Source organism: Vombatus ursinus, unplaced genomic scaffold (genome assembly GCF_900497805.2).
Source record: "Vombatus ursinus unplaced genomic scaffold, bare-nosed wombat genome assembly UNPS02014779.1, whole genome shotgun sequence".
Lineage (NCBI taxonomy): Eukaryota > Metazoa > Chordata > Mammalia > Diprotodontia > Vombatidae > Vombatus > Vombatus ursinus.
In genome coordinates this window covers 1275239-1294102 of record NW_020954557.1, presented here as the reverse complement: position 1 = coordinate 1294102, position 18864 = coordinate 1275239, and the positions used below count along the sequence as shown (strand labels likewise).

General features: G+C 38.4%; 1 protein-coding gene across 1 annotated transcript in view; it reads left to right on the top strand.

The window, feature by feature from the left end:
- Positions 1-18864, top strand: part of LOC114045644 (death-associated protein-like 1) — a 35340-nt gene that overhangs the window by 3762 nt on the left and 12714 nt on the right. Inside the window, exon 2 of the mRNA XM_027865709.1 lies at positions 10075-10162. Within this exon, the coding sequence (XP_027721510.1) occupies positions 10075-10162 (88 nt within the window). The remainder of the gene's footprint in view (positions 1-10074; positions 10163-18864) is intronic.

Genomic DNA, 18864 nt, shown 5'->3' with positions numbered 1-18864 from the left:
AAAGAAAGAAAGAAAGAAAGAAAGAAAGAAAGAAAGAAAGAAAGAAAAAAGAAAGGAAGGAAGGAAGGAAGGAAGGAAGGAAGGAAGGAAGGAAGGAAGGAAGGAAAGAAGGAAGGAAGGAAGAAAAAAGAGAGAAAGAAAGATACCCACAAATGCACAGTGGAAAATAAACTCTCCAGAGAAGACAGCCTGACTGTAACTCTCCCTTCCTGATAGATGCTAAGACCTGGGTGGCTTCACTTTTATGTAGACATAAATATCTTATATTGCACTACAGCTAACCACAGTTAAATTTGTGCTATAAAACAGGAACACATTAAATGTGAGTACATTAGGAGGCCCAGGCTGTATCAAGTAAAGCTTAGCTTTGAATTTCCTGTCTCTGTTGCTTTTAGTTTCAAAAGAACCACATTACTTCAACAACATCAAAAGCAACAAAAAGTGTACTTGGAAAGCATCCTGGGGAGGCCAAGTACATGATAAAGAGAAAAGAAGAATAGAGTCAGAAATAGCTACATAGCTTAGTAACTGTTTGGTTTGGCATTGAATAAGGGACCTGTTGAGGGTTATTCGATTGAACTCCTAAACAAACTGAGAGTCCTGTACGTCACTAGAAGGCATTTTGGTACAAGGGAAAGATAAAGATTCTGAAGGTCTTTCTCTATCACTTAGTACTTTCTATATGACCTTGAGCAATCTATCAATCCACAAGCATTTATTAAGTGCCTACTGCATCCAGGCACTGGGGATACAAATGATAATAACAAGAGCTAACATTTCTGTAACTCTAAAGTTTGCAAAGGGCTCGTTATGTATTACCTCATTTGATCTTCACAAAAAATCTTTGAGGTAGGTACTGTTATTTTATTATCTCCATTTTACAGAGGAGGAAACTAAGGCTGAAAAAAAAGGGTAAGTGACTTGCCCAGGATCATACAGCTACTAAATGTCTGAGGCTAGAGTCAAACTTACGACTTCTTGAGTCCAAGTCCAACACTCTATGCTCACTGTCCTCAAGGAGCTTACATTCTATTGGACAATTCATTATAAGAGTAAGTATAGTAGAAAGAGTGGTAGATTTGAAATCAGAAGTTGTTGTTCAGTCATTTCAGTCGTGTCTGACTTCATGACCCCATTTGGGGTTTTCTTTCAGAGTTGCTGGAGTGATTTATCATTTCCTTTCTCCAGCTCATTTTCCACCTGGGGAAGCGGAGGCAAACAGTTATATGACTTGCCTAGGGTCACATAGCTAGTAAAAATCAGGACACCTAAGTGCAAATGCTGGCTCATACACTAACTGTGTGACCTTAGGCAAGTTGCTTAATTTCTGTAGTAGGGTAAACTAGATGATCTATAAAGGCCCTTATAGTTCTGGGATCTTTTGATCCTGCCACTTTGTAGAAAGTGGGGAGCTCACCAAGGTAAGGTTAGGAAGCAGAAGGGCACAGGTATATATAATACATATATACATACATACATACATACACACAAATATACACACATACATATATATGATATTTTGTAAATATTATCAAAATAATCCTGGGGAGGTAGGAGCTTTTATCATCACCATTTCACAAATGAAGAAACCGAGGTAAACAGAGGCTAAGCAACTCCCCTAGAGTCATACAGCTAATAAGTGTCTAAGGCTGGGTTTGAACTCGGGTCTTTCTGACTCTAGGTCCAGCTTTCTACCCACTGAGCCACCTAGTTGCCTCACGAAAGTATAAGTGGTATGATGCAGAATCAAGGCTGATGCTGGGAAAAAGGGCAAGATAGCAGCTGCTTAAGGAGCTGGCTCCAAGCAAAACCTGGGGCTCCCAAAGATTCCTGTGATGAGACCTATCGCAGGAAATTGTGTGTGTGGATTCAGGGAAGGAGTCTGAGAGAGCCATTCCCCCACCCAAAGAAGGATGCAGCAGATGATGAATCAGGGAGGAGAATGAAGAGAAGCTGGTTTGAAGAGTCCTGTGGGTCCTGCTGAGAATGCTCAAAACTAACTGGAAAGCACCCAATATGAATGAATAATAATTTACAATCATTTGACCCTTGATAAAAGACTTCAAATAGAAGGTATTGGTTGCAAATCTAAAATATGTACAAACCTTTCACTTAGGCTTTTTTTTTAACATGCATAATGTCTTCCTGGGTAGGAAGAATTGCACCTGATTTTTTTCCTTCCTCATTTCAATAGCTATCAACCAGAAAACACCAAGCAAAGTGACCTTGGCCAAGTCATGTGATTTTTCTATGCTTCACTTTTCTCATGCATAAAAGAAGTGAGTTGGACTGGCTGATTTCTGAGGCCCTCTCCAACTCTAGTCTTACATTCTCTAAAGAAATTTCAGCCTAAAGAATTCCATACATACTTTGAGTTTGGATTTTTCCTAAGATATAAACTCTCGCAAAAATAGTTTTGTATGGAGCAGTTAGGTGGCGCAGTGGATAAAACACCGGCCCTGGAGTCAGGAGGACCTGAGATCAAATCTGGTCTCAGACCAAAGCCTTGACTCTTACTAGCTGTGTGACCCTGAGCAAGTCACTTAACCCCAATTGCCTCACCAGAAAAAAAAAAATAGTTTTGTAATTAAAGTATATTCATTCAAAACCTGAACCCGTTGTACTGGTAATAAGCAAGGCTGATGTGTATAACATAGCAAAACTTTATTTTCTATAGGGAAGTTTAAGTTTTCAAAGTAATCATTGAAAAAGCACAACTTTCCTCTTCTCAATTTCCCCTTTCAGCTTTCTGGGAAAAGTGAGATCATTGCATTAGTGTTCGTAATAAAAGGGTAAAATGAGTACTATTTGAAAGTTGAGTATTGTTTTTCCAAAATCTTACTCTAAGGATCAAAACCTTATTTTAATGATCTATAATTTTGTTAATGTGAGTACTCTCTCCTTATAATGCAGTAATCATTCTGAGTCACTGTGGCCTTTTTGGTGTTTAGACACTCCAAGTTTGGCTACACCAGTCCTTAAGCAGTAAATGCAGACATCCATCAGTCAGTTTGTACCCCAAACCTCAGCAGCTTCGTCAGACCCACAAGATCTCAGGTCTACCTTGATATCACAATGAGTCATTGGAGTCAGACATTAGAAAAGGAAGAAAACACAGGGCATTGAATGGGGACTTAGGACACCTGGGTTCCAACTGCAATGTAAACAGCTCAAAATAAATCTTACCTAATCCTAAACTATGTTGTCAAGATACGTTGATTGAATGTTCATCAGATCCCCAGAGGTTTTCTTAATGGTGCTGGCAGAGTGTGACTAGTTTTTCTAGAAGAGCTTTGTAAATGAACCTTAACAACTCAGATAGGGGGCTTCAGTTCTATCCAAATCACTCACCCATATGTATCATGGCCATAACCTCTGTACCTCAGTCTATCCATCTGTAACACAGATATAACATCTGCTTTAAGGAGATATTTTTAGGACAAATATAATTATGTAGTTAAGCATATGGTTTAGAAAAGAAATGGTATTATAAAAACATAAGAGATTATTATTGTATCTAAGGCTTGCCTACCATAAACTATGAATGTCTATGAAGGAAGGGAAGAAGGGAAACACAAATTTATGAAGCAATTGCTATGTGCCAGGCTCTGCGCTAAGCACTTTACAAATATTATTTCATCTGATCCTCACAACAACCTGAGAGGTAAGTGTTATTGTTACCCTCAAGATGAGAAAACTGAGCCAAACAGAGATTAATTGACTTGCCTAGGGTCAGACAGTCAGTAAGTATCTGAGGTTGGATTTGAACTAGGGTCTTCTTAACTCCAGGCCCAGTGCTCTAGCTACTGAACAGCCTATGACAGAAAGAATTCTGAGCTCTAGGACTGGACCAAAGTACTTATCTGGGTGAATTTTTGGAAAGTACTTGCACGTCATTCATCGTAAAAATGAATACACCTACCATTACTGGAATCCTTTTTTTATTTGTTTAATTATGTTTTGCTTGATGCTTTGATTCATTCCTTCCATTGATATAGACCACAATGCTTCCAGACCTTTGCAACTCTTGTCTATATGTTACCATAAATCCCTCACAGACTATTTACACCAGGAGCTAGAACCTTCTTATTCTTTTAGTAGCTCAGGAATACTAACTCACCAGTCAGAATCTCCATCTGTTGTCTCTCATTCTATTCATTTGAGCAACCAACCTCTTCATACTAATAAAACAATAGATGATATTTATATAGTCCTTTAAGGTTTATAAAGGGCTTTATATATGGTAGCTTATCCAGTTTTGTAACTCTCATCATATCTTACTCTGCTTTCTGCACACAAGTTGTCACTGGTGACGTCCTATTTGCTTACACCAACCTTGCATTTTTCCATTGTGCTTTGAGTTGTTTGTAATTTTAATTGTTCTGTGATGATGGTGTTCATTAATTCCCAGGCAAACAGATCATTGGAAGAACATTGATGCTAAAGAGAGAGTTGGTGTTTTCCCCCAAGCAGTAGACAATTTAGGATCAGTGAAAGCAGGGCAGTTTCCCATGCTTTCTTGAAAAAAATCTTGATTGGTCTCCTCCTCTTTCTACTTAACTTGGAGCGCAGCTCATTATTTATGTGCAGCACTGTCCAAGATACTCATATATATGGACTAATTGGGCAAGCTTTCCTTTAAACTACACATGATCTAAGTAATATTTGTTCTTCATCCACTCTGTTTTTTCAGTATGGATAGTTAGATAAAATCTATATAAAATACCATAGATTTCACTCAGGAATCTTTACAGTATTCCAGGGCTTGTGCAACTATTTTGATATTACCTACAAATAAGAACATTTAAAGAACCTTAGGAAATAACACTTTATTTAACATTTTTAGGAAATAAATAACAAATTAATAAATAAATTCCCCTAACACTGGGGAAAATTTATTTGCCACATGACACTTAACATGTTAACAGATCATTAAACAAGGTTTCTCTATAGTGATATATATCAATTCAATTCAATTCAACAAGCATTTATTAGACCATGGAGTCTTGTGTGATTTTAATATATGTATGAGAGATACATTATCCGGAGAGAGTTTTCAATGCTGCTGTTTATTCTGTTGAAACAAATGTTTTCTTCAAGTCCACAAACAACAAACACAACAGGATCTTGTGTTCTTGATCCTTCAGTTAGTTAGTTTGCCTTAAAAACTTGGTGGCCTGTTGTAGAAAACTGCCTATAACTACTTGCCTATTCCCTTCTCATGTTATCTTCAAAGATAGCCTATGTGTATATAGACCATTCTCATAAAGATTTAATAGAAATATTTTCCCCTCAATTGCTTTTTACTGTTTGGGGAACAATAGTACTCATCCTCTGTCCAAAGTTCTTAAGAAGAGAAAGGGTGTGAGGGAATGAGAAATGAGAGAGGAGGGGATACTCTTTACTAGAACAATAGGACATTAGCGAAGGAAGGAACATTAGACATCATTTAGCCCAACTTTCCATTGTCTACAACTTTTCTGTCAGAGAATATGTACTTAAATTGGCAGGGGACCAGGAGTGTGCTGGTGCCAGCTCTAACCAGCTTACAAGAGACCATTATTAAATTTTCAGTGTGATTACATTTTAGTGTTTACACTTTCGGTAGCTAGATGGCACAGTGGACAGAGCACTGGGCTTGGAATAGAGGAAGAGTTGTCTTCCTTGTGACCGTGTGCAAGTCACTTAACCCTGTTTACCTCAGTTTCCTCATTTAGAGGAAATGGCAAACCATTCCAGTATCTTTGCCAAGAAAACCTCAAATGGAGTCATGAAGAGTTGGACACAACTGAAATGCCCCAACAACATCATCTCAGAAATCAGCAATTGCTTTAAATCTAGGCTTGATTCATTGTTTTGATGATTGCTAGGGCTTCAGAAAGTGTAACAATGCAGATTAAATTTAACAATAGGAATGCCCCCTCTTCTTGTTAAACATTTACCAGCATACAACCCTGCAATGCTCTATAAATATTGCTTAAGCTCAGCAGAAGTGCAATAGAAGGCTCAGAAAATGAAGTTATCTCCAGACTGAAGGCCTGGTGACTAGAAGCTAATTATAATAATAGCTAACATTTTTATTGTACTTTAAGGTTGGCAAAGTACTTTACATCCATTATCTCATTTGAGCCTCACAACATCCCTGCAAGGAATTTACTACATACATATCATCCCCTATCATTTTTTAAAAGCTTCAATTCTTAGAAAATTCTTCTAAATATTGAGTTAAAATTTACATCTGTAACACTTCTATCCACTGGTGCTAGTTCTTACTTCTGAAATTATAGAGGATATTTACGGGCTCTTCTGGAAAGTTACCATGGCATCGTGGAAAGAATGGTGGACCTTGAGTTGAATCCTAGCCATGACACATTAACTTCATGACCTTGAATAAGCTTCTTTAACTTCACTGAACCCCAGTTTTCTGATCCATAAAATAGGATTAATTATGATCCTATTCCATGCTTCTCCTTCAGCAGATTGCCTTCTCTGTCATCTTATCGATAGAGACTGGTTTGGGGTTGTTATCTCTGGGAAAAGCCTTAGGTACTCAGCCCATGCAGTGGTTGTTTTAATACATTAGATTTTATTCTTTTTGCTTCTATGTTTGAATAAATGACTGTCTACAGCTAAATTATACGTGTGTGATGATTGAAAATTTCTGAGAGACAGAGTTTCTGGATAAATTATAATCAATTTTATTAACTGTGTCTAGAAAGCAGTCAACAAAATAGGCTCATTTTTTTTCTCGGTGAACAAAAAGAGCAAGCCTGTCAAACTTTCAACATTGAAGGGGGTGCACCTGAGGGGGAAATCAATTCTGATTGGTTAGCAAGTAATGAGAAGATGAATATTATAATGAGAGGTAGGCTTATTCCAGTGAGGGTCTTGAGGTAGGTGACACTGAGCACTCAGTCTTGATCAAAGAGACTTATCAATATTCACTTCACCCCTTTGAAAAAAGGGAGAATCCACATTTTCCCAGGCCTGTCAGAGTAAAACACAATGAATAGGAATCCACCCATTCACCTAAACTTAGAATTTCTTTACAATCTTTGATTAGATCATAGCCTTCCTGGCAGGGTCAGTCTTTGCCCAAGATTTCCCACACTGGTTGATTTCAAGATGAGGAAGTAGAAAAGGGGAAAAATCTTGATCCTAATTCAATAGTTATTAAATACAAGAGAGAAATATTCATTTCTCTCACTTGTGTGGTCAACTCTTACCCCATGCTTATAAATATATTCCATTGAAACAAAGCAGCAAGGGGAAAAGGAAAAATTTTCTTACTGGTTTGTGGCACAGTCAAGAATCTAATTGCATAAATGCACACAGGCCACACCACTAAACTGAAGAAATAAGTCCTGATACCCATAAAAAGAACAGTTAGGGAATAGGGTTCCCCTGAGCACCTCCAGGAGTTGAGTGGAGCATCTGAGAGCCAGGAAAGAGCTAGGGATTGGAATTACCAAAGCCTTGCTTTTGAAAAAGATCAAGCAAGAGGAAAGCAGACCCACCCCTCCCACTCCACCCCTCAGCAGATGGAGGATAGCAGGTCCATTTTCCATGATGGGTAAGTTTGGAAGCCAGGTGGCTAGTCTGAGAGCCATTACTACTCCTATAAGTCTTGGGCTCAGGGTCTTGGGTTGTTTCCATGAGGATATGAAAGGAGGTGGTGATCAAGGTGGTAGCAATGATTGGACTCACCTGGTGCATGCCACCTCTTGTCTTTCCCTCAAAGTGCCTTGCTGCTTCAGCTAGGCTGGCTTGCCTGCCCTATGTATTTCTGAACTCTTTTAAGAAAAATTTTCATTCTAGATTTGAAGACTACATCAGAAGATATAATTTTACTCATACTTGACTTTTAATGTTGTCCTTTCAGTTTTCCTTTTGTATAAACATCTTATTGGAATCCAAAGTAGACAAGGTACCATCAGAAAAGCCCCCCCCCCCCGTTTTTTTTCTTGTCTGAGTGAACCTAGCAGAATTCCAACATAAATTATGTAGGCATTGAATGAAGTATTCTTTGGCCTTTTCAGAAGTGCTTTCAGGAATAGGATAGGTTTTCTTCATTTTTTTGCTCTCTTTTAAATAGTTATAGAAAATTGCAAATATTACATATCCACAAAAAGAATAAATGAGTTCAAACAAATTTACATACATTCAGGGTTGTTGTTTTTTTTCATCTGACTGCTTTTGAATTCATAGATTTCCTGGGCATAAAGGGAAAAAAAGAATTTGTTTTGACATGTTCATTGAAATAGGTTATTCTTTCTCAAAACTTGATTTCAACTGACATTGTTCAACTCTTGAATTGTTGTTGTTAGGTCATCTGTAGCCTAATTAGTGTTAATTGGTTTTGTGAATGGCATGATCATTAATGCTATGTAATTAACTTAGAACATTTATATTTGAGTTTTTTTGGGTCTGCATCATAACTTGAGGGGTGGTCCTTATGTTTGCAGGCACTTATGCTGAATGAAACCCATGTTATCATGACTTTAGGTACATCCCACGTTATTTGGCCTTCAGAAACTTTGGCTGAAAAAGATGCCAACTAAAAAATGGGAACATCGCATTACAATTCCCAATCAGTCTATGCAAAAACATGGTTAGATGATAATTTTTTTTCTCAAGTAGAAGGCCTGAGTGAATCTATATGAATCTGAGTGAATGAATTTTGCCTCTATTGCTTACTATCTGTCTAACCTTGCCAAAGTCATTTAATCTCTCTAAGCCTCATTCCTTCATTTGCTGTTCATCTGTAAAATGGGATTGGTCTAGATCATAGGTGTGAAATTTACAGCCTACCTGTTGCAAGCAGTAACAACAACACTCAATCTGGGCTGAACCAGATTAAAATGTAATTGGGAAATGTGTAACAAAATAAATAAAAATACAATAAAACATAGATAATGTAAATTTGTAGCTTTCTAAGTCAATATGTGACCCACAGGGATCATTTCTATTTGAGTTTGTTACCACTTACCTACCCAGACTCCCCACCCCTCTTCCAATCTCACCCCAGCAGTCATCATAGAAGGGAGAAGTAACTGTGGTCTTCTAAAGGAAGGAAAGAAACAAGCAATTCTTTGAGCCTACTGTGTCTAGGGATTGGAATTACCAAAGCCTTGCTATTGAAAAAGATCAAGCAAGAGGAAAGCAGACCCACCCCTCCCACTCCACCCCTCAGCACATGGAGGATAGCAGGTCCATTTTCCATGATGGGTAAGTTTGGAAGCCAGGTGGCTGGTCTGAGGGCCATTACTACTCCTATAAGTCTTGGGCTCAGGGTCTTGTATATCTGCCTAGATATACAAGGTCTTGTGCTACACAGGTTTTATCTCATTTGATCCTTACAACAACCCCGGGAGGTAGATGCTATTATTATCCCCACTTCATAGTTGAAGAAACTGAGGCAGATAGAGGTTAAGTGACTTACCCAGGGTCATATAGCTAGTAAGTATCTGAGGCACAATTTGAACTCACACCATCCTGACTCCTTGCTTCACTGAGCTACCTAGCTGCCTTATGATTAATTAGGATTCTACTTCCCAAATATAGGGCCATTAATTTAGAAGTTAGAAGAGACTCAGATGCCAGCTTGTCCAATCCGCTCACTTTACAGAGCGGAGAACTGAAGCCCAGGAAAGTTAAGGGACTTGCCTAAAATCACAAAGGTAATAAGTAGGATATGAACTCTGATTCCTTGGTGAGGGTTGTTTCCATTGTGCTGTGCTGCCTTGCAGCAAAACCCTGAGGTTTGGTTTTTTGGGTTTTTTTTTTTGTTCTTCTAACCACATTACAGGGAGAAGATAAACAAGTCTGCTACAGAGACTTTTTTTTTAAATGAAAGGTTTTGTTTATGCTGTTTTAACACAACTCTTACTTCACTACTTTAAGTAGGGCTATAATTAAGTGATCTTTAAAAAAATTTTATCTATAATTCTTAAGCTTCAGGCTATCTATTGCTCTAAAGCTGCAATGTTTAAAATTCAAGGCTGTCAATAAGAAAGCAAACCTCCTCACAGCTCTGCTGGGAAGCTCTCACATCTCTGCTCTTTTTCTTTGCAGTCAAAGCAGGAGGAATGCGAGTTTCCAAAAAACAAGAAAATGTGGTTGTGGAGAGAAATGCCAAAAAAGGAGGACTAGAGAAGACAAGGTAAGGATTGTTTGTCAGGATGATAACTTCCCCCTACACTGCCATCAGCTCTAGATTGTAAAGAAGGCCATCAGGCATTCTACTTCCTGGCCTAAATAGGCCTCTCCTTCTTTTTACTGGATCAGGCAGGGAAACAGCCTCCCAAGAAAAAGGAGAAGAGAACTGGCTAGTAAGAAACTAGGCAGATATACGACCTGGTACAGAATCTAGGAAACCCTTGATCTGTGATGTCAGCAGGACTTGGGGGAGAAGGGAAAGGGAGCAAGCATTTATTAAGCACCTAATATGTTCCAGGTACAGTGCTAATTGCTTTGTAAATATCATCTCATTTGATTCTCACAACAACTCCAGTGAGGTGGGTGCTACTATTTGTGCCCATTTTACAGTTGAGGAAACTAAGGTTAAGTGTTTTACCCAAGGACACACAGCTAGTAAGTTTCCGAGGCTGGATTTGAATTCAGGTCTTCCTGACTCCAGGCCCAGTGCTGGGGCTGTCAGGGAACTAGAAAATGAAAATGAGATTTAAAGTTGAGGTCACCTTCAAGTGGTGGCTGCCTTCCATGGCTTTGCTATCGGGCTCTTTAAATGCTGACATTCAATGTTGCTTCAATGTCTAGAGCACTTGGGGTGTTCTCAACAGCCCTGTGAGCTAGGTGCAGGTAGTCATGCCACCATTTTGCAAAGCCCCAGAGAGAGTGAGTAACTTGCTCAAATATCTAAGGGAGCCCGAGCTGGGATTGAAGCCTCCAACTCCCAGTTCACCTCTTCTCCGCTGCCTGCATCCAAAGCTTATGCAATTCCCTCCATACTATTTTCAGATCACCTCTTAAAATATTGTCCTAAGCTTGACCTGCTTTTATAAGATGCTTTGGGGAACAAGAGTCCCACATTTAAAATGAATACGTTTTTGGTTTTAAATTCACCACTCAGTTATTTAGAAACTAATGGTCACTATATTTGGCATACCCGGAAGGCACTGAATTTGTTTTCCCCTTGCTGATTCTGCCACATCCTTGACACGGTAGCTATGCCCGGAGCTAAGCAGAGGGAAGTTGTTAGTTCTGTACACAAACATCCAGAATAATTCTAAATGCCATTTAAGAAAAGAGGGTTAGAGGGGAGGAATAGTGTATTCAGCAGATAATGAAACACATAGACCTTGTTACTCCAGGAACACATCACGATAGAAAGTATTCAAGAAAGGTTTGATTAAATTTATGGATGATAGGTTTGTAACAGGGCATTAAAAGAAAGTCAAGGGTACTTAGGGTCCATCCTTAAGCCTTTTTAGGTCAAATTCATGGAGGTTTACCACTGTCAGAGACATAATATGGTATGGAATAGAACATTGGGTATGGTCTTTCTTGTTTTCTTTGGATAAAAGAATATTTAAACCTACTCCTTCTAAAATTATTGTTTGCCTCCCAACCTCTGTTCTGTTTTATCTTGAAGAGGAGAAAATATGCTAAAGATTGTTTTCCACATTCTTAAAATAAAGTACCTGTTTGCCTCATTAGCAATAGCTATTTAATAAGAGATAATAAAAGAAAAATAACAATGATATAGGGGAAACATTAATTAAATTAAAACCTGTTTCAGTTGAAATCACTGGTACAATAAAGTTAATTATGATAAGCTGTTCTTTTGTCCAGGCCTGGTATCTGAGAATTAAAAGTCCATATCTTAGAGGATCTAAACATAAAAAAGACCTTTTGAGATCAGCTAAGTTTAACAGCCTCATTTGAGAGCTGAGAAAGCTAAAATACAGAATTCGAATGGCTTGCCCAAATAGTAATTAGAAAAAGAAGTAGGATTTCAGTGAAGGCCCTCTGATTTTACAGCCAGTGTTCTTTCCTCTATACTCACCTTATGTAAGGTACTCACCTTACATAATGTATTTACTATATGTAAGATGGTTATAGGAGTCCATTCTAACGTGGTACTGGCTGATGGATCCTAGGCAGGATCTCCATGGTAACACCAGGCTACACACTAATGCTCGAAGCTACTTCTGAGTCACTCACTGTCAATCAGTGCTGGACTGCCAAGGAAGTACACAAGAACAGGTTTCAAACTGTGGTTTACAAGCTGAAGCTACTAATCCTAGGGTGAAGTGCTTACTATTCTTCAAAAGCTTGCCACGGGTTAAGGCTGAGTGGGACATATTAGGCTTTGAAGTTGCTCCCAATGGAAATTGAGGAATGACCAAGGTTAGAAAGTTCCAGCAGTCTGGGACCTGAGGCAGTATTCCTGACTGCAGGTCCACAGCTCTATCCCCTGTGCTATCTGGCTACTGTAAGAAGGTTGGAAGGACTTGGAGACTTATCCTACTAATCTAGATGAGAGGTAATGGAAGCCTGAACTAGAGTAGAGGCTGAGTGAGTACAGAGAAGGGATGGATATGGCAGGGATCATGAATATAGAATTGACAAGATTTGGCAACTGATTGGATTTGGGAGTTAAGAGATAGGAAGGAATGGATGATAATGTCCTCACAAGAAATACAAAAGTTTGAAGGAAGGAGTAAGGCATTTTCAAGGAAAACATTTTGGAAGTGTTGAGTTTAAGATAAGACATCTAGGTAGCAACATCCAGCAAAAGGTTCATAATGTGGAACTGCAATTAAAGGGCATGATTAGGATTAGATATCTAGATCTAGCAGTTATCTACAGAGAAATGATCTTTGAACTGCTGGGATCTAGTGAGATAGCACATGGAGAGAATGTAGAGAGAGAAGAAAAGGTTCCAGGCAGAGCCTTGGAAGACACCCACACTTAGTGCTCAGGAAGATGAGGATCCAGCAAAGGAGACTGAAAATAAAAGGTCACACAAGTAGCAGAAAAATCAAGAGAAAAAAAGTCATGTAAGACAAAAGTGGACAAAAAGGAAAGGGGTATCCAAGAGAAAGGGGTGGTTGACAGGATCAAAAACTATAGAGAGGTCAAGTTAAATTAAGTCTGAGAAAAGATAATTGAATTTATCAAGTAAGAGATCTTTAGTATCCTTAGGTTGATCAGTATGAGTCAATTAAGAGGGTTGGGATACACATTGCAAGGTTTGAAAAATGAGTGGGAGGTAAGGAAGTGGAAGAAATAAATGTAGACCACACTTTCTAGAAGTTTGGTTGTGAAAAGGGAAAATAATAATCAGGCAATTGTTTGAGGGGAAGCCAGGCTCATTTGAAGATCTGGGTTTTTGGGGTTTTTTTAAATAATGAGAGAGATCTGGGTGTATGTGTACCCATCATGGAAGGAGACTTGGATATGGAGAAATAGAAAACAAGAGAAAGGACTGGGGCAAGCTGCTGGAAGAAATAGCAGAGGATAGGGTGAAGAATATAAATGGCAGGGTTGGCTTTGGCCAAAAGAAAGACCATTTCTTTATCAGAGACTAGAACAAAGGAGGAGAGAATAGTGGTTAAACAAGGGGTGTGAGATGTAGAGTAGGGATAAACTAGGAGGTCTTTGCTGAGAGGGAGAAGGGAAGATGATATGAGAAGTCTGAGGACAGAGGTTTGGAATAGTTAAAGCCAGCCACAAAGCAAAATGGCCCAGTTGAGAGTAGATATGATAAAATGACGAGCTGATTGATTTAGAAAAACAAGGAAAGACTTGCATGAAATAATGAAGAGTGAAATGAGCAGAACCAAGAGAATGTTGTATACTGTAACAGCAATATAATTCAAAGAATAACTGTGAATGACTAAGCTATTCTGAGTATTATAAATATTCAAATAAACTACAAAGGAATCTATGAAGAAAGATGCTATCCACCTCCAGAGAAAGAACTGACAAATAGAAATATGCATAGTATGGTTTAAAATATATGTATATGTGTGTATATGTATGTGTATGTTTATGGATATGTATATACATATATATGTCTGTGTGTGTATATGTATATACATATATATTTGTGTTTAATTGTAGCCTTCTTAAGGCTACAATTGATTGATGGGGGGGGAATAAAATAAAACAAAAAGTACACAGCAGAGAACAAAAGAAAATCTAGAAGGAAGCACAGAAAAGCTGGGTTGCTTTGAAACAACATGTAGGATTTATTACACAGGTTTTTGTGAAATGGAAATTTATTGTTTTGTATTGAATCCTCTCATGTTGTGCTGTGTATGTGGAAATGTTCTTTTTTTCTTTTTTTGTTTTGCATTTAAATTTAAAATAAATAAAATGTTTTAAAATAAATTTATTTTTAAAAAAAGAAATTAGATACATTTGTAGTAAACTCAGCATGATTTCATTATTTTCTCCAACAGTATTCAACAGTACATACATAGGAGTACAAAAAGTAGATCGTGAGAGTGAAGTAAGGTCGGGCTTTGGCACCATGTCACTAACAATAGAAAGCCAATGAGAATTTCAAGGTTAGCTGATAATGTGTGACTGAATTGGTCAAACATGGGTCAAGATTTGGAAAGGAGGAACATAAGGCCAGAATAGGGGCAATGGCATAGAAGAGCTTCAGTTCAAGATGAACACAGAGAACAGGTTTAAGGAGAGTGAGGCAGATGGAGAGAATAAGAGCTAGGAGATGGTGGTCAGAGAGGAATTACAGAGTTCTCAGCCATGGAGGCAGAGCAGTTATAGATACTTATCAGATCAAGCATATAGTCATCCTTGGGTGTAGATGAATGAAGGTGGACTCATAGAAGTTGAGGAGGTTGGCTAAAATGCTTGAGAGCAAATCAGTGTGCATATTAAAATCCTCACTTATGAAAGCAAGAGTTGAAATGGGAAGGAAAACTAGTTCCTAGGGTCTGAGTTCTTTGAGAAAAGAAAGAGACTGGAAGTCAATAGATAACTATGGGACAGGGAGCTAGACTGGGTGAAAGTTCCATAAACATGAGATAGACAAATGGGAATGAGGTTTCTGGAGGTCGTGATGAAATGGGCAGGCAGAGGGAGAGTATGTGTTATAGAGGAAAATGGCTAAGAGTACAGGGAGTGACGGAACTCAGCAGATACCGACTACAAATGCTGGAGGTAAAAATAGTTAGGAGTTTGACTGTTTGCATGGAGAAATTGATATGTTGATAGAGGTCCTCTGATTTTAGCCATCTCTTACCATCCTGAGAACCAAAGTGATTATCAGGTGGTAAACAGAATCAACAATTCACTGTCAAAATAAAAGTCAGCAAAACCAGAAGCAGGCCTGGTAAAGGAATGTGAGCTGGGCAAAAATTTTTCCTCCATGTGCTACATTCAGTGTACTGGGACCCCTACAAGGCTAACCCAGCCTACTGATCCTTCAAATGGGCCACCACTCCAAGATTCTGCAACTCACCTTTTCCATCCTCCTAAATGCAGGCAATTCAAAAGAACTACAAAGTATCCACAACCACATAAAAAAAATGCTGCAAATTACTAATAATAAGAGAAATGCAAATTAAAGCAACATTTCACCTCACACCCTGCAAATGAGCAAAAATGAAAAAACTGACAACAGTCAATGTTGGAAGGGATTTGGGAAGACAGGCACACTAATATATTACTGTGAAATGATACAACCATTTTGGAAAGCAGTTTGGAATTAAGCCAATAAACTGATTAAAATGTCCAAACCTTTTGAACCAGAGACCCCCTTACTGGGCTTATATCCCAAGGAAGTCCTTGATAAGAAAATAGTCCCCATATCTTCTGAAATATTTATAGCAGCACTTTTGTGATAGCTAGGAGTTGGAAACAAAGTAGATGTCCATCAACTGGGGAATGGCTAAACAAATTGTGGTACATGAATGCAACACAAAATTACTGTGTTATAAGAAATGGGTTGTTGTCCTTCATTCTTAAAGAAGACCAAAATGACCTCACTATGTTAGAGCCAAGTTGCAGAGTGTCCGACTGTGACTGATCAGACCAATACAAGCTCGGAATGTTCTACCACAGGTCAGGCACAGATAGTCTGTGTGAACATTTGGGGTGGATTCTCTAAATTTGCTCAGCTTGCATTTCTTTTGAGCTACTTCAACTCTGCTTTATTCATAGAGCACAGCACCTTCTCTGATGTGACCATGCCACAATGGGTGGTCCTGTGCCAGCATCTCCCATGGTACACAATCATTTCCAAAGTTCTTAAGAGAGACCTTTTGAGAAAAATAATTAAGACACTAAGAAATAATGTATGTGATGAATATAATGAAGCATGGAAAGATCTATATGAAGGAAGCAGAGCAAAGAAAACGCTATGCACAGTGGCTACAATTTAAATTGAAACAACACACCAAAAAGTTACATATATATCACAAAAAAGTTTTATACAGATATATATATAACAAAATTATAAAGAACAAGTGGGGATAAAGGCCTCTTTTCTCAAATACATAGAGAACTGCATCAAATTTATAAGAATGCAAATCATTCCCCAATTGATAAATGGTCAAAGGATATGAACAGGCAGTTTTCAGGCAAAGATATCAAAGCTATCTAAAGTCATATTAAAAAATACTCTAGGGGCAGCTAGGTGGAACAGTGGATAGAGCACCGGCCCTGAAGTCAGGAGGACCTGAGTTCAAATCCGGCCTCAGACCAAACACTTAACACTTATTAGCTGTGTGACCCTGGGCAAGTCACTTAACCCCAAATGCCTAAGCAAAAAAAAAAAAAATACTCTAAATCACTATTGATTAGAGTAATGCAAATTGAAACAGCTCTGAGGTACCACCTCACACCTATCAGATTGACTAATATAAAGAAAAGGAAAATGTGTTAGAGAGGATGTGGGAAAATTGGGACACCAGTACACTGTTGGTGGAGTTGTGAGCTGATCCAACCATTCTGGAGAGCAATTTAGAGCTATGCCCAAAGGGCTATAAAACCATGCATACCCTTTGATGCAGCAATGCCACTACTAGGTCTGTATCCCAAAGAGATTTTTTTAAAAAGGGGGGAGTGGAAGAGAAAGGACATTTATGTACAAAAATATTTACAGTAGCTCTTTTTGTGGTAACAAAGAATTGGAAACTGAGGGGATCAATTCCCATCAATTGGGAAATGGCTAGAAAAGTTATTATGTGTGATTGTGATGGACTACTCCTGTGCTATAAGAAATGACAAGCAGGATGCTTTCAGAAAGAGCTGAAAAGATTTATGTGAACTGATGCAAAGTGAAGTGAGAAGAACCAGGAGAACACTGCATACAGTAATATTGTACGATGATCAACTGTGAATGATTTAGCTCTTCTCAGCACTACGATGATCCTGTATGATTCCAAAGGACTCATGATGAAAAAATTCTAACCACCTTCATAGGAAGAATTTATGGAGTCCAAATGCAGATTGAAGCATACTATTTTTCACTTTATTTTTTTGTGAGGTTTTTTTTTTTGTTGGTCTGTGGTTGCTTTTGTTGTTTTTTTTTAACAACACGAATAATATGGAAATGTGTTTTACTTAATTGCAAATGTATAATCTATATCAAATTACTTATCGAAGAGGAGAGGAAGAAGAAAGGGAGAGAATTTGGAACTTAAATTTTTAAAAAATGAACGTTAAAAATTGTTTTTACATACAATTGGGAAACAATTTTAAAAATTTTAAAAAATAACAAGTGGGATATGAATGAGGAGATATGAGAAGACACCCCCCAACCTACCCTTTCTGTTTGTGAGAGATCCACGGTTGTTACACATGCCCATGTTTTTGGACTTTCTCAATGCATCAATCAGTTGTGCTGACTTTTTTTTTCCTCTCTTAAAAAAAAAGCCCAACCCCCATTTGCCATATGGGATGGCTCTTGGGGATGAAGACGGGGAGGGGTATCTGGGATACTTTGGGAATGTAAGAAAAGAATAAATTAATTTTTAAAAAAATTAATAAATCCCAGGCAACTGAGTCAAAGAGACCAAAAGGTATGGATGAAATCTGAAGCCCCCTTGACACCCAGCAGTGCAAACTCATTGCTGTTGTCTAGTCCTGCTGGAACACTGCCTGGGTATCCCTCCATTCCGGTGACCCAACTGCAGCACAAACATTTCCTTATTTTTCTTTATTGAATCTCTTGTTGATCCTGGCTCCGTTTCTGGCACCTCCCTTATTTGTCCTCAAGCTTATCTCCTGGCACCTCCTTCAGAATGGCTAGAAGCTTTGATTCCCCCGGATTTTGGTCCTTACCCAAGGGCTGAGGCTGCTTAACAATTGAAGAGATTTTAACTAATCCAAAAGAAGGAAATGCTTCTCTCTTTGAAATCTATGTAGAGAATATAAACAGTACTTACAGATACCTAAATAATCATTTTATATGTTCACACACACACACCCCGATTGCTGATTAGTAAATTGGATCACAGATTTAGATTTGGAAAAGACCTTAGAGTTAATTCAGTCTGCCCCTCCTCCCCTTATTTTTACAGAGAAGGAAACTGAGGCCTAGAGAGATTAAGTGACTTGCCCAAGGTCGCATATGCAATAAACAACAGAAGTCGGATCTGAGCCCAGATCTTCTCACTCCAGAGCCAATGTTGTTTCTACTATATCACACTGTATCAGGGCAGCTAGGTGCACAGAGTGCCAGGCCTGGATTTAGGAGGACTCATCTTTTTGAGTTCAAATCCAGCCTCAGACCCTTACTAGCTGTGTGACCTGGGGCAAGTCACTTAACCCTGTTTGCCTCAGTTTCCTCATCTGGAAAATGAAGTGGAGAAGGAAATGGCAAACCACTCCAGTATCTCTGCCAAGAAAACTCCAAATGGG